At 45.3% G+C, this 15,921-nt stretch overlaps 3 protein-coding genes and 1 non-coding gene across 8 annotated transcripts; 2 read left to right on the forward strand and 2 right to left on the reverse strand.

The window, feature by feature from the left end:
• The first annotated feature begins 1,835 nt into the window (after positions 1-1,835).
• Positions 1,836-9,360, forward strand: LOC100833971 (K(+) efflux antiporter 5). Of its 5 annotated transcripts, none has more exons than XM_024457696.1 (21): positions 1,836-2,326; positions 2,542-2,585; positions 3,272-3,333; positions 3,429-3,513; positions 3,601-3,662; positions 3,751-3,826; positions 3,902-3,976; positions 4,326-4,397; positions 4,517-4,600; positions 4,692-4,760; positions 4,960-5,037; positions 5,764-5,852; positions 5,953-6,049; positions 6,642-6,695; positions 6,944-7,039; positions 7,290-7,478; positions 7,659-7,736; positions 7,833-7,877; positions 7,956-8,051; positions 8,265-8,326; positions 8,860-9,360. In XM_024457696.1, the coding sequence occupies exons 1-21, from the start codon at positions 2,071-2,073 to the stop codon at positions 8,879-8,881; spliced, it is 1,791 nt and encodes a 596-aa protein (XP_024313464.1). In that variant the 5' UTR covers positions 1,836-2,070; the 3' UTR covers positions 8,882-9,360. The 5 variants fall into 5 exon arrangements, with proteins under 5 accessions (XP_024313464.1, XP_024313465.1, XP_010229274.1 ...); XM_024457697.1 differs by having other exon boundaries at positions 8,872-9,360; XM_024457698.1 differs by having other exon boundaries at positions 2,247-2,326; positions 2,542-2,589.
• A 698-nt stretch (positions 9,361-10,058) lies between these two features.
• Positions 10,059-10,132, forward strand: TRNAN-GUU. The gene has a single exon. It is a non-coding gene; the product is annotated as a tRNA-Asn (tRNA).
• A 61-nt stretch (positions 10,133-10,193) lies between these two features.
• On the reverse strand, positions 10,194-11,808 carry LOC100832590. Its single transcript, XM_003558865.4, has 2 exons — positions 10,996-11,808; positions 10,194-10,644 (listed from the first exon to the last, which is right to left on the reverse strand). The coding sequence occupies exons 1-2, from the start codon at positions 11,662-11,664 to the stop codon at positions 10,609-10,611; spliced, it is 705 nt and encodes a 234-aa protein (XP_003558913.1). The 5' UTR covers positions 11,665-11,808; the 3' UTR covers positions 10,194-10,608.
• An 81-nt stretch (positions 11,809-11,889) lies between these two features.
• Positions 11,890-15,422, reverse strand: LOC100834282 (probable LRR receptor-like serine/threonine-protein kinase At1g12460). The gene is made up of 2 exons (XM_003562103.4): positions 13,787-15,422; positions 11,890-13,696 (listed from the first exon to the last, which is right to left on the reverse strand). The coding sequence occupies exons 1-2, from the start codon at positions 14,968-14,970 to the stop codon at positions 12,196-12,198; spliced, it is 2,685 nt and encodes an 894-aa protein (XP_003562151.1). The 5' UTR covers positions 14,971-15,422; the 3' UTR covers positions 11,890-12,195.
• Positions 15,423-15,921: the final 499 nt, after the last annotated feature.

Genomic DNA, 15,921 nt, shown 5'->3' on the forward strand with positions numbered 1-15,921 from the left:
TTGAGGTTTTATTTTCTTTTCTTTTTTCCAGCGGAGCGAGTGCTTCGCTGTAAAAAACAAAATTTGAGAGAGAGGACGGTGCTGGTCTGTTGCTTCTTTTTTTTATCCTAGATGTGGGCCGTAAGCTGCTCACGGGCGGACCGGCCCAGCTTCCGCCCCTATGGACTGGATGACTAAACCCTACCGGAGACAAATAGAGGGTCGTCCAGTCCACGACAAACACTGGCCCCACGACATCTTCGGCTGGGAGAGAATGGACCGGCCCAGGGATATAGCCGAATGCAGAACTTACGGTGAGCCGACATTACCCTTTACCAGGCTGAGACCACGGGGACGAAGGACTGGGTCACGAGCCCAGTCGGGATGGGCCTAACCTGATTGGACGACGGCGCGTCGCAGACTTGAGTTTAAAGCGTTTACGAAAAAAAAGAGAGATACGAGTCAGGCTATGGGCCTCCAGCCCATATTCTGAACTCGTGGGCTATTGGCCTGAGATCGATGGGCATGACCGGACTTTGTTTTCCAGGTTTGAGCCATTGGCGACGGGACGGCAGATCGCAAGCCGGTGGAGGTGGACCAACGCCTACCATGCACTTCCATTTCACGTAGTAATTGCTTTTTCTGGCTGACGTTGCATTAGCTAAAGTTAAGGTAGTCGCCTCCCCTGCGAAAGAAAAAAAACAAAGCTGATTGACAAGTTCACTACCTCCGTTTTATAATTCTTATCCCAAATTTATTCAAAAATGGATGTACCTATTTTAAAAAATGTCTAAACACATGTAAAATTTCGGCAAAAATTATGTAACGGAAAGAGTAGTTCTGTCACGTATCCTTTGATGGATCACCCCACTACCGGTGTTCATGGGCATCCGAGGGCAAAGGGCCTTTGGCCAGTTTGCGTGTTAAAACAGCGGATAACTTGACACGTTCGCACTCCAGTACGTGAGGAAATTCCCATGCTGCCTAGCCTAGCTAATCTAATCCAGTCCAACTAAAACTTAACCACCACCAATTCGCAAAGAGTCAGCCAGATCTACTCTCAGCAGGGATGCGTAAACAAATTGTGGACCATTAGCAAGACCGCACGCTAGCAGCGGGCATGCTAATTAATTGACCTTGTCTGTATTTGTTGACCTCGCGACCAAACTGTACTGCTCCTTTTTTTTTTCGAAAGAACAACTGTACTGCTCCTTGGAGTCGCCCTCCCGTGACAAAAGAACATAGTTCTCCGGCCTTGGAATGGCGTCTAGGAAATGGCTCCGTACCAAAATTCGTGCGTAATCTCGAGACGCGCACAAATTAGAGCAAGATCAGATTTCTTAACGGCGACTTCTGCATACGCACTAGCTTTCCCCCTGATTAAGGAAAAAAATAACCAGAGATTTTGTTCTGCTGTTTATTAAACTTCATCACGGGTTAGCTTTAATTTCGCGTGCCATGTGAAGCTATCGCGTTCAAAGATACGTCGTCTTGTGCGTGAAGCTGTGTTTGTTTGATCGATCTTTGCCATGTTCCTGACATTTTCAACTGCACAGATAGAATATCCAGAAACACATCATCGCATCTCGTACCAACAGAACTCTTCCTGCGACGTGTCAACTATCGATTACAAAACTTAAAAAAAAACATTTTTTGCGGGAACCTTTCATCATAAATTCACCGGTCCAGTTTAGACTTTGGAGACGCTTGAGTGATCGAACGGATCATCTCCTGCGCAGAATTTTAAAAAGGCTTTTGCGACGGTCGTGCAAGGTTTAAGCATTCCGTTTTTTCTATTGGCTGGAGCCACCGGCCTGTGGGCCCCGCAGAGGCTCAATGTTGTCAGCGACCGCGCACCGAGGGGAGAACCAAAGCATAACCTCACCGCACCGCCTCGTGCTCGTGCTCGCCGGACGACGACGACCGACGACGTCGGAGCCAACCAACCAAACAAACCAACCAACCTTCCTTCCAGAATACAAATCCCCGACCCCGACGCGCCACCAGCAGCAGCGTCCCTCTCTCTTCCTCCTCCTTCCCGCCGCCGTCGCCGCCGCCTACCCCATTCCCCCCGCGCCAGCCCCGATCCGGATGGCGCATGGGGGCTCCTCCTCCTCCCCGCCGTCCCGCCGGCGCTTCACGGCCGCCGTCTTCGCGGTCGCCGTGGCGCTCGCCCTCGCGCCGCAGCTGCGGCCCGCCGCGGGGAGGCCCGACAAGGAGACGCGGGAGAAGTTCTACGGAAGGCTCGTCACCAATGGCACCCACAACGCCTCCGCGGAGGACAGCATCGCCGACATGTTCGGCCGCGTGCTCGAGAAGGAGTTCTCCGACAGCGACACCAACGAGAGTACGATGCCCCGCTCCGCGCCCCTAGCCCTTGCTCCTCTAGATCTGCGCCGGCCTAGGAGAATTTTATTTTCTGCTATTGCGAGTTTTTTTTTTCAGCAGCGTTGGTGTAAGGGAGATTTGGATCATATGAGTTTCAACTATTACTGGCAGCATGACTTCACACTGCACTTTTTTTTTATACGATGATGAACTGTTTGGTTATTCGTCTTGCAGCACCGGACAAGAATAGCTTCAACAACAGCATCTCAGATCATCAAGTAGGTGTGACTTCCCTCTTACGTGTGCATTGTGTTTTCTTTCACAAATCTCTCTTTTCCCCAAGTGGGAATGAGGGATGGGTGTTTGCCAAAATGTCACTCTTCTGTACTGTGTAAGATATATAAGTGCAAAGCGACAGGCTATAGCAAGATTGGTTGTTTGGTGGTATTGCATTGGGTTGTTGCCTATGAAAAAGGAAAGGATATCTCCCATTGGAATGAAACAGAAAACACACACATAAAGAATCAGTTATGTGTGCATAAACGCCCTTGCATACATAAGTATTTGGCATACTTGCATCCAAAATAGTTCAGAGGCACTTTTGTTGTTTCTGTATGGGTGTACAGCGAATGATACTAAGTCATCTTTTGATAATATGGGGCTGATATAGTATGTAAGTTTGGGGTTCTACTTAGGCAATTCTATCGGAATTGTCCCCATTCTCGCATAATGTTTAGCGTGGTGTATCTCTCTGCCACTTGTATACTGTTGAATCAACTATATTTCCTTATCGGATTTACTCTCGATATTTTTATTTTGACATTTTGAGGGAATGAATCTGATCATAACATACTTTCTGAAATAGGAAGTTGTAATTCAACATCTATTTAGTTTATTGATTAACTTGATCTCTGTCAAAGTAGTTTGCGAGTACATGATAAAACTTACCTTCTATTTTGTTCAGGCTGTTCTGGAGACTGTAGCTGTTATTACACACGACAGGAAAAATGATTCGCAGCTGGCAAAGTATGGGCAGAATATGAATAGGATCAGCTCTTAGCATTGTTCAATCTGTACCATCCTACTATGATTAGTTTCTAACCTCAACAGTTCTTGTGCAGTTCCTCAAGGCCTTTCCAAATAGGTGATATGTTTGGGGGTCAGAATGAGAATTCTGATGAAACTGAAACTGTGATAGATAAAGAGGTGTGTAAATTTGCGGAACAAGTAGGATGCTTTCTTTTCCTATTGAATCAGTTCTGTGACTATTTCGTTAACTGTAACTCTGTGCAGGATAATGTTTTTGTGATGTCCAATCGTAAAACAAAGTATCCAACACTTCAATTAGATTTAAGGTCAGTATTCTTTCATACCTTGACATTTATGTGGCATCTGTAATCTGCTAATTGCTTGTGTCTATAATATGAAAAATTGAAATTGCAGATTGATTAAAGATCTGGTGGTTATAATTGTTTCAGCTACTGGTGGCGGTATCATATTCTCTTGTTTGGGCCAGCCAGTGAGTAGATCGGTGATACTTTAGTGCTAGGATGCTGAAGTCAGTAGGCATGATTTGTGTTGTTAATTTTTCCAGGTTATTGTTGGCTATCTACTTGCTGGTTCTCTTATTGGACCTGGAGGCTTAAACTTGATCAGTGAAATGGTGCAGGTAAAATGATCGCTAACAACTTACGGATAACGTCTCTTTGACTTCTGATCTGATTTTGTTATTCTGTAGTTTTGTTAACGCAGTTTATTTTCTTAAAATGTCCACCAAAAAAATTAGCATGGACACTTAAAATAACATCTCTTCTCAAGAGTCAAGACTTGTGATTCGGTTGATCCAAATGAAGAACTGTCCAAATTTATTCGTTGTCTTTTATCTCATGCTTGAAATATTGTAAATGAAGCATGATCCACTGTAGAAATTATACAAGAGGATAATGTCGTTTCACCTCCTAAGTGTGCTATTGAATTGAAGTATTTCATCTATCATGAATTCTTGTGTTCAACTACAGGTGGAGACCTTTGCACAGTTTGGTGTGGTGTTTCTTCTTTTCGCTCTTGGCCTTGAGTTTTCATTGCCAAAGGTACTTGTGAATCACATGGCTAATGGATTTGGTCTAATGTTTAATCTTTTTTCAAACAAAATTTTGCTAATAGATGATGTGTAAAAAGGTCTACTGAACATGTTTTTTATTTCTATCAGTTGAAAGCGGTTGGGCCTGTTGCTGTCGTTGGTGGTCTACTTCAGATTGCTCTGTTTATGTTCTTGTGTGGTCTAACTGCTGTGGTATTGTATTATCCATCGATGTCTTAATTATTCATGGTATACTGTCCTGTCAGGAAAAGACACTTGAACCCAAATTTTTGCCATTTTCCAGTTGTGCGGTGCTAAAACATCTGAGGGAGTATTTGTTGGCACTTTCCTGTCAATGTCATCTACTGCAGTGGTAACTATATTCACTCAAGATGACTATTGTTCAAAATTTATGACTTTCACAGATTACACCCTTTTTTGTCACTTTTGTGGTGTCGAATTTGCATTCGGCCTAGAGTTATCGAAATTTATGAATGAGTGTTTTGGCAAATTTTCGTTCATAGATCAATTAATTAAAATAATGTGTGTTCTTATCCTTCCAACTATCACAGGTTTCCAAGTTTCTAGTGGAAAAGGGTAGCACAAATGCACTCCATGGTCAAGTTACAATTGGTACCCTTATCCTTCAGGTTTGGACTTCATCCAAGTCATCTATTTAGTTGTTTATGGGTTACTATAATTGGTAAAGAAGGCAGAAATACTATCTTAGTTAAGTGTAATTTCCAAATTGGGAATTTGCTATCCACTTTTTTCACACAATTCGTTTGTCATAGAATGACCATGAACCTTTTGATACGATTTTGGAAACAGCTATTGCAATTTTCATCAAGAAACAGCATAATCACTGCAGATTTTTAACTCAGTTGCAAGGATAGGAAAGATACATACATCTGCTGCAACTTCTCAACTCTGACAAATCTAGCCAACCTTAGTTGTTAGTACCCCTCCTTACTTGGCCACGGGTCTGTTCTATCATGCCCTAAGTGTGTTTATGTTTAGTAACTTCGTATGCACTGTGCAACAATGGTCTTTGATATCTGGGCCACAACCCTACTACAGATGCGAAGCTTCTCCGAAGTGTTCTTTATAGTAATATTTCAAGTAGAAATGGCCAAATGTGAGACGAGATTGACACCATCTATCGAAACTGGAACTGTTGGACCAATCTCACATTACCTCCAGTGGATCAAGTGTTGATAAACAACAAACACATGGCATTTCTCTTTTTATTTATGAAATTCCAAGAGTCAACATATTGCTTGGGGACCTTTTGATGGAAAGTATGCTCTATGAGCTGGTGTTGTATTTTGTATACCTATACACGTTTGTGATTTGGATATCATCTTATACTCCAGGATTGTGCAGTTGGCCTACTTTTTGCTCTCATTCCAGTTCTTGGTGGTTCTAGTAGCTTATTTGGAGGAATGATGTCAATTGGGAAACTGTAAGTTTATTATCAGAATAGCTAGTTTACAAACTTATGAATTATGATATCATAGTGTTATATCAGGGCCTTGAGTAATTGAAAATGTATTCATGTGCAGGTTGCTTGTACTATCCATATTTGTAACTGTTGCATATATGATGACTTGGTCATTTGTGCCTCGATTCCTAAAACTGATGATTCAGTTATCATCACAGGTTAGGTGAACTGGGTTATTGCTCTTTTGTTCTGGCACTGATTTTATTATATTTTTTTGTGCATAGATTCTTTGTATTTCTGACAGCCTGGTGCAACCTCTTTTTAACTCTTTTACGTGTTAAGCATATATGAAAAATATAGGAAGTGCTTAATTTATTCTGATTGTTCAATGTCGCTACAGTTAACTCTTCACCTATTAGTGCTGCTGGGGCACATTATCCATCCAGCTTAGATGTTGTATTATTCAACTTTGAATTAGAAAAATGGGTGAGAATGTTAGTTTTTACCAAACATAAAATCTAGCATACGTCCCACTTCTAGGCCATACCTCAAATCTCAAGTCAAATTTTGAGTAAAAGGTTTGAACTAGCAAGTCCATAGTGACCTAGAAGCGGGACCCCGCTTGCATCCCTACGTGTTGTGTGTTCTCACATTATTTTAATGGAATTATGTTTTGTTACTAAGCATTATATATTCTAACACGTGACGATGTGATGACAGTAGTGTGTGATGATAGAATTTATTTTCAATACTTTCTGATGTTCTTTCACTTTTTAACCTCACTTGCTAACTTATTTCTTAAATATACAGACAAATGAACTCTATCAGTTGGCTGCAGTTGCCTTTTGCTTGCTGCTAGCCTGGGTAAGGTTATTTGACTTCATTTCTTAAAGCACAGTCTGTTTTTGACTTTACTGAGACTGTTATCAATGCAATATGACAAATGGTGGCATGAGATTTGGCTGGCCATCCGGTCGTATAATGATTCTTGTTTCCCTCTTGCTGGTTTTTGTTAGCACCGATTCGCTTTCTTCACCACTCATACTATTGCCTGCAGCATCAAAATTGAAAATTCTGCAAATTGACTGATGTTATGTCTTTATATTTGCCAGTGCAGTGATTATCTTGGATTGAGTCTTGAACTGGGCTCATTTCTTGCTGGTGTTATGATATCCACCACGGATTTTGCTCATCATACTTTGGAGCAGGTGTTATTCTACATCCTGTTTTGTACTTCCATGCCATGATTAGACTTTGACTTTACCAGGCCTTGATTTTTGTATTTTTTAATTTATGAAATTGAATCACTTTTGATGGGCTGGACCTACCAGTATGCTTATATTGGAACCGCTGCAGTTTCTTATGCAGTGTTATGTTTTAATAATCAAAGCTAGAAATCATTTCCAACTGAACTCAGTCCCTCTCTAATATGTGCTTTTTTTTCTGTTTGGATTTAAGGTGGAAGCAATCCGTAACTTATTTGCAGCACTCTTCCTCGCAAGCATTGGCATGCTCATACATTTCAAGTTCTTGTGGAATCATGTTGATATATTACTTGCAGCTGTTATACTGGTTATAATAGTTAAGAGTTTAGTCATAACAGTTGTCATAAAAGCATTTGGATACAACATCAGAACAGCTTTCGTTGTAAGTATCTCTCCCATAGGGCATGCTTGGCTGAGGGGTATTTTTTGTGCGAGCTTTGGTATTTAGTTCAAACTCCTAAAGAACTACCCCCCAGTACAAACACCCCAGTATATTTTCATGAGTATCTCTGCAATAATGATATGTTTTCTCACTCTTGTTATTTTTTCTTCTCTTACCAAGGTTGGCCTATCGTTAGCTCAGATTGGAGAGTTTGCTTTTGTTCTTCTGAGCCGTGCTTCACATCTTCATCTTATTGGGGTGAATTATTGTCATCTCTCTCATATGTTCTCATTCAAACATTTGTATACGGAATAGATGCGTGATGCAAAGTTCTTACCAATATTTGTTTTGCAGGGGAAAATGTATCTGTTATTACTGGGAACAACTGCTCTTAGCTTGGTGAGCTACTTTTCGTCGCGTGATGAGCATAGCTGTCCCATACACACTTAGTCACTTTCTTTTTGTTTCTTGCTGCAGGTAACAACACCCCTCATTTTCAAGCTAATTCCTGTGGTAATGCAACTTGGCATCCTTATGCGTTGGTTCCCCTCAGAAAGTAATGTGCATAATGAGGTATGCTTTCTTAGTTCTTTGCTGATGGCGCAACTATTAGATATAATATTATTCCCTATTATTCCATCATCTTGACCGACGGACACGATACTTCTGCTCATGATTGTTCTAAATATAATACTGGGCAGTATTATCTAGGACAAACTTGTCATTACCTCGTACCACAAACACAGTTTTTGTTCCAAAATATTCTTGACAAAGTTGTCATAATAGGTGTTCAAAGGGCCAAGCATGTCTCCCCAGTTTCATGACCAAGATATACTGAATGAAACAAAGTAATGCTAAGTTTCATGTTTATGTTTATTCTTTCAATCTACATGATTTTGCCCACCTTGGAAGATAGTTCAATCCTTACTTTTCAGCTTCATACTTGAACCTAGAATCTAGAAGTATTCTCATGAAATCTGATTTCTTTAAAGGCGATGTATCAGGTGAAAACTATTCAGTGGAAACTTGAAAACTTTCAATCCTAACCATTAAATATCAAATAAATGGATCAGATGAAAGGTGGAACCTCTAATCACTTAACGAATTTTATGCAAACCCCCTCATGATTAGAGGTCTAAGTTTTTTTTTTCGTAAAGTACATTTAAGTGAGTAGAGGTTACATCATTCATCTAATCCGTTTATTTGAGATCTAATGGTTAGGAGTGCAAGTTTTCAAGTTTTCACTGAATGAAGGTTTTCACATGATACATCCTCTTATTTAAAGGCTTGCTCTTTCTATCTAGATTGTAATCACTAATTTGTACTACCAAATGCTCAGTCAGTTTCATTCTTTCTAGATACATATCTGATCATATTTCAGCTGCCTTTACAGGAAAAAGTAACTATGCTTGAAGTTCACAACAGAACGCTCTAACACTGCAAAGCCACCACATTCATTTGACTGACAGCGATTTATTTGTGCATCGACTCTTTGCACACGCTGCGGAACACTGCGCAAACAGTTCCATCATTTCCTTCCACGGCAATACAGGGGCATGACGCACTAAATATAACACTTTAAAGGGAAGGGGAGCTATAAATCCAAGAAAATGACTTTGTACATACTGTACATGTATTCGACGTAGCATATTCTTTACACAGTAAGGCCCTGGGCCTAGTTTTGTACCATTCTTGCCAACAGTCTAGGAGTTAGATAGGGATTTTGTATGCTGTGCTCAGGCGTACCGAACAAGTGAGATGTACTGTGCCCCCACCAGATTATTGTGGGTAAGCTGTATGCTATATATATCGGCAATTGCCTGTGCCTGAATGCTCTATTACCAGGTCACACGATCTTGTCTTGTCTTATCCACTACACTACCATTTTGTTACGGAGTATAACATTCTCTGGACACTGTTACTCTCCGGCCATGATGGTCTTCATCTCCTGCCATTATGTGTTGCTGAAGTAGTGAACATTGTTTTCTGGAGAGCGGCTTTGCTATTATCGTCTTCTGGTGTTTTTCTATCGTCACGTCATGAGGCAGCACCTGGAGCTCGTAATTATCGTCGTCGTTAGGCGTTCATCCCTTTGTCGTGTCGTGGACTCGTAGTACAGCCAGCATCTGGAGGGGTATCTGAAGAAACTTTAACTTTCGGTACGTGCCATCTGGTCTGTAGATGTCGTTGCTTTGCGCCTTGTGCTGGCTCTTGTATCCTGCGTGAGCTGGTAGTAGTTGGAACAGCTCTTATTAAAGAATTCAGGTTAGAGGTTAGCTGGAGATCGATACAGAACTGGCGTGTGGTAATGGCATTTGATACTTTACAGTTCGTCTAGTTTCAGCGTCAGCAGGGATGCACATGCACATGTGCGGTCTCTTTGATGCTGCCTTCCTGCGCAGTAGTAGTGGCCGGGTGCTTTGGCCATGACTACGATGATGGTTAGTGAAAGGTGCGATCTGGAAACAATTTTGTTAGGTAGCAAGAAAGGGAATCCGCAATTGCTGTCAAAAATAAAGAGCCTGCATAGTAGGTATCCACTAAAGAATATATAAGTTTATAAAGTCACTAGAAACAAAAGCTGGAATAGCTCAGTTGGCCAGAGCGTGTGGCTGTTAACCACAAGGTCGGAGGTTCAAGCCCTCCTTCTAGCGATGTTTTTTGCCTGCCATTACCACGATGTGTACATGACATTTGAAAGAAAAAAAATGACGGTTTGAGTTTTTTGTAAACTTCTTCCTTTTCTCACCATCATGTACATTATCTTTGGAAGAAGAAAAAAATGACGGTTTGAGCTTTTTGTAAAGGGCTCCTCAGCAAATTCTTTGTTGCTCCAGCGAAGAGAAACATTTACACAGACGAAAAAGAAGATCCATACATAACGAAGTAACAGAAGACTGATGATACACAGAAAAATCCAGTGTTTGTTTTGTCTTAAAACAACACTGGAAAAGGGTACAAGATTCTTCCGGAAAACGCAACAGGACAACACCAGGGCACAGGAGACAGCTGGGCTTCATATACCTCCGAGCAAGCCCTAATGAAACCTCTTCAATTATGGGGGATCTCACTCACATGCACATGGTACAGGTTGCCCATGTGCTGTGCTACAACGACGAAGCCGCGCAGGTTAAGAACACACAATTAAAAACTTCTTGATGAGTTCCTGAAAACAGCAGAGCAAGCGGAGGGACAAACAAAGCACTGTCATTAACGGGAGCAGTTATGGTGTCTGCATTAGACACAACTTGCAAGGTACTCCCTCCAATCCATTAGTGTTGATGATTTAGTACAACTTATTATGGATCGGAGGGAGTATAATGATTAAACACTGGTTTCTTTTTTTAGTTTTTGCGAAATGAGCAAACCTGTAGTTCCAATATGTACACAAGAGTGATAGTTATCATGTTTACAATTTTAGAATGTCTGAATCTACTTGTGAATTCTGAATGAAGTGAGTGTCCAGTTTAGTGATGCAGATAATAGTAAACTCAATGTAAAAGTGCTGAGGCATTACCACTGAGGACAGTGAGGAGAGGCTCTTCTTCCTGACATCAACCGGGAACTCTTGTTCAACAAAGCCCAGTTTGCGGCTCAGCATCATGAGCTCCTCCAGTGTAAACGCACTCCTCGGAGGGCTCCACAGGTTGGTGAGCTGATCATCATCATTGGCCACCTCCCAGCTTTGCTCCGACGGTGCCCGGGGGAACTGAAACTCTCGGGCTGAAGTATCTCCACTGGAGTTGTTGTAGTCTTCTGAGTCTGAAAATGAGTACCAGTTGCCATGTCGACCAGATTCATCTGTGAATTCTGCAGTACCAGGTGCTTTCTTATCGTCAGGAAACCCAAACGCTTCCAGATCAAACCCCAGTGAGTACTCTTCCTCGCCTTCGGCCACAAACGGATTCAGTGAGTATGAAGATACTGAAAAGCTGGCATGATCAGACTGCACATGAAGAGGTGATGCTTCTTGTAGAGGCTTCCCAGGCTTTTCTTCCCACTGGAATGGCACACTGACAACAAGCTTTGCCGGTGATGGACATGAGAAGACTGATGACACTGGCTTGGAAATAACCCAATCCCTTTTTGGAGCTCCAGGCTTCACCTCCCAGAGAAATGGAACAGAAATCTGCTGCCTCACTCGTTCCCTTGGATTGAACTCGGGCATCTCGAACTCCTCAGCCATTTGGAATATGTGGATTGGAAATGAAATTTGAATTGTTGTAAATCTTACAGGTAGTGCTGGTATATGTAGGAGAGATCGTGTGGGTTAGATGAGCTGCTCCTGCATAACAATGCTCTTGTTCAACTGTTCCTTTTGCTACACCTGCAACTACAAGCTTGATACACCATTAGACAGCACCAACTCCTCTTTAGCTCCCATAAATAAAGGCTTCTTTAGCTCGAACCATGAAGAAAAGGGGTTCTCAACCAGAGCCCTCACTCTTACATTTCCACTTTCCATAGTTAAAAGGGGGATCTCTACTTGGTACAAAAAAAGGGAAATACAAAGACACGACACACGATCCTAAAGAGGGTTAGTAATTTAACCAAAATAGCCACTTATTCAGCAAGCAATTCTAAATACATTTACAAAGGAACTGGGGCCACAATAAAGAATAAAAGAAGAATGTGATGCTCATCTGTTAAAAAAATCAGAAAACTCTTTTCCTGTTTTAACATCCTATTCTGCTACTATGTTCCAGATAGCAGAACATCAAGAATTAGTTCTAATAGATTCCAAGAACTGCACCACCTCCGCCATGCTTGGTCGGCTTGATTGTGTGTTGGATGTGCATACCAGGCCCAGTTTGAGCACTTGGACTAACTCGGCTTCAATGAATCCCCTCAGGCTCCTATCAAAGCAGTCCGATGCAGTTCCACCCTCCAATATCTCTCTGACATAATCATGCAGACCCAGTGCTGTGGCAGCCCCAGCCCCAGGGCCGTCCATTGGTTTCCGCCCTGTCACAATCTCGAGCAATACCACCCCAAAGCTAAACACATCACTCTTATCGCTATATCTCAAGCTCGGAGATGCTAGCTCCGGAGCAATGTACCCAATAGCAGCGTGAAATTTACTCAGCTCAAAGCTACCAAGAATAGGCAACAGCTTTGCAAATCCATAATCAGACAACTTGGCTTCATATTGTTCATCTAACATTATGTTGGAGGACTTGATGTTGAGATGCAGGACTTGTGGTCGGCAATCATGGTGAAGATATGCAAGTGCTCGAGCTGTTCCAAGTGCAATCTTGAACCTCCGCTCCCAGGAGAGCTCACCTCCCCCACCTCTACTGCTGCTTCCAGAAAATGCTCGATAGCGGTTCCCGTGGAGGTGGTCATACAAGCTCCCTTCGGTCACAAACTCAGACAGAATCAACTGCATCGAGGATGACCAGTAGTAACCCTGGAAAGTGACCAGATTGGGGTGGTTGAGGTTACCGAGCTGGCCCATCTCATGCTCAAACTCATCCTGGTTTCTCACCCTTCCAAGTGTCTCCAATTTCTTCACGGCAATGGACAATCCGTTCTCAAAGGTGGCCTTGTACACCGTCCCGACTGACCCTCCACCAACAAGGCAATCTTTGTCAACCAGTGCCTTAGTTCCTGCCTCCCAGTCTTCGTACCTTGAAGGCAAGCTTTTGGTGAAGAGAACCAACTTCCCGATGATGGCATTTGGGCCTGGAGATGCCATCGGTGTGCTCTCAGAGACCAGCACCTCCTCCTCCTCCTTCCCCTCTTGCTCCTCCTTACTCCTGCTTGTATAGGCCTTGATATTCATGGCGCAAACAATACAAACCCCAATAAGTATAATGGCTGCAGCTACAATGACGATTATGACGGCCACAGCCAATCGTTTCGGTCGCCGGGATCCATCACACAGATTGTTCAATGGCGCTCCGCACAGTAATGGGTTTCCCATGAAGGCGGTGCGACCAAAATTCTGCAAGACCGGCGCGGTAGGGATGGTGCCGGAGAGGCCATTGAAAGACACGTTGAAATGTGTCAGGTTAGAGAGGTTCCCAAGATCTGAAGGGATTTGCCCAGTCAGATGATTCTCCGAGAGGTCTAGGAGATCAAGGTTCGTGAGCTGTGCAAGCGACAATGGAATGCCTCCGTCAAGTTGGTTCCTGTGGAGATCAAGCATCCTGAGGTAAGTCAGGTTGTTGAGGGTGTCCGGGATCACTCCTTGTAATTTGTTGCCAGACAAATTCCTGTAAAGATTCAATTTAGTTAGTCATACACAAAATCATTGTCTTACATACGAATTGGACTAAATTGAATAGTACTAAACAAACACTCACAGCTCAAGCAAGAACTTGCATTTGCTCAGGGACCCCGGAATGTCTCCAGTGAGCGCAAGGCCCGCAAGGTCGAGTGTGACAAGCATCTCAATTCCTCCAAGCTCGGGAGGGATCGAACCGGCAATACCTGCATTGCCGGCAAGCCTTAGCACAGAAAGCGACCGCAGCGTCGCAATGGTAGGCGGTATGTCTCCAGAAAGATCATTCGCCCCCAAATCCAAGACCCTCAGGCTCTGGCACTTCACCACGCTCGCCGGCACCGGCCCGGTGAGCCGGTTCCCCGAGGCGTCGAAGTAGGAGAACTTGCTGCCACAGGTGGCAATGTCGGGGATCGCGCCGTCGAAGGCGTTGGAGGAAACATTGAAGTAGGTGATGTTCACCAGGCCCAGGAGGCCGAAAGGCGCGGCCCCGGAGAACTGGTTGCTCCCGACGTCGAACAGGTCGATGCTGCGGCAGGCGGCGAGCTTGCCGGCTATATCCCCGGAGAGCGAGTTGCTTCTGACGGAGATGTAGTTCATCTCCGGCGGCGCGCAGAGCTGGTCCGGGAGGGCGCCGGAGAGGCGGTTGTAGGAGAGGTCGAACCCAGCGAGTCGCGAGCAGTTGGCGATCCCGGGCGGGACGGGGCCCCGAAGCGCGTTGTGCGCGAGGGAGACGTAGCGGAGGCGGGGGCAAGGGTCGAAGAGCGCTGGCGGGATCTGGCCGGAGAAGGCGTTGTAGGAGAGGTCGAGGAGGCGGAGCCAGGGGAAGGCACCGAGGAAAGGCGGGATCTCGCCCGACAGCGCGTTGCGGCTGAGGTTGAGCTTGTGGAGCGTGGGGGCGAGGGCCGCGAAGCCCGGAGGGATGCCGCCCGAGAAGCCGTTGCCGAAGAGCGAGACGGACTCCAGCGCCGGCAGCCGCGCCAGGGACGGGGACAGCGCGCCCTCGAGGCCCAAGCCGTGGAGCCGCAGCCGCTGCACGGGTCCGCCGCCCGGCCCGCCGCCGCAGGAGACCCCCGCGAAGTCGCACGGGTCGCCCGTAGGAGTCCAGGACGCGAGCACGCCGCCCGGGTCCGCCGTCACGGCCGCCTTGAAGTCCAGCAGGATCCGCCGCTCCGCCGCAGTCGCCGCGCCGGCGCCGGCGGCCCAATGCAGTAGCACCGCCAGTAGCGGCAGCAACAGCGCCGCCGCCCCCGAGCGCGTCGTCATGGCGGCGACACGGGCCCGATGAAGAAGAGGCAGAGGCGCAGCAGCAGTGCCACCGCACGCATTACCTCCTCCGCCTCCGTGGTGGCCACTGGCACTCACTACTATACTGCCAAGTTAACCAGCGAGTAGGTGGCGGTGGGTGGCGTTCGTTAATGTGCCGTGCGCGCGGGTGGTACACGACGAGGAGCTGCCACTTCACTTCGGTTTGGTGCGCGGTTACAGGAGGAATACTGAAATCTAGGCGGAAAACGCCATTGCTTTTGGGGGAGGGTCAAACCCAAACTCGGAGCCGATCAGCGAAAGGCTTGGGTGGCTGGCGGGGTAGATGGGAAATGATGGGGGAGATCAGGTTAGGAAAAGGGAAAACGATGCCGATGCCGATGCGCGTGTTGTGGCCCAGAGCTGCAATTGTGCAAACTGCAAAGTACAGCAGCGCCCGGCAGGTTCGGGTGGGGAGGAAGTGGGTCGCCAATGGGCAGCAAGACGCTGCGCAGAGTGAAGGAGAGGAAGTGTGGTCCGGACTCCGGAGGGAATCTCATAGTTTCGACGCCTTTTTCCTCAGAAGAGGTTTCGCTGTGCGCCGCTGCGTGGCATTTCTTCCTTGTCGTTGGATATCATCACACGGCGGCCAACGGCGTTGCCAGTAGTAACTCGCCGCGCACCAGGCATTGTCGAACTGCACATGGCTGGCTATCATCAAGAGTGGTTAGGTTGCGCCGTCGATCGTACCGGCTGTACGCCGATCTATAGAAATCAAAGTGTCGTCACGTCAGTGCCCACGCTCGTTGCAACGGCGGGGAACGGAGAATTTAACCGGGCAGTCCGGGTGCCAACATGCATCGACTCGTTCTGTTGGAGCTCGCGTGCCCTTTCTGCCGGCAATGATGATTCCGTTCGTTGCAACTTACGCAGCGGTAATGTTACTGACCGTAGCCGTGCTCTCCGAATCAT

This window comes from Brachypodium distachyon, chromosome 1 (assembly GCF_000005505.3).
Source record: "Brachypodium distachyon strain Bd21 chromosome 1, Brachypodium_distachyon_v3.0, whole genome shotgun sequence".
In the NCBI taxonomy this organism is placed as follows: domain Eukaryota; kingdom Viridiplantae; phylum Streptophyta; class Magnoliopsida; order Poales; family Poaceae; genus Brachypodium; species Brachypodium distachyon.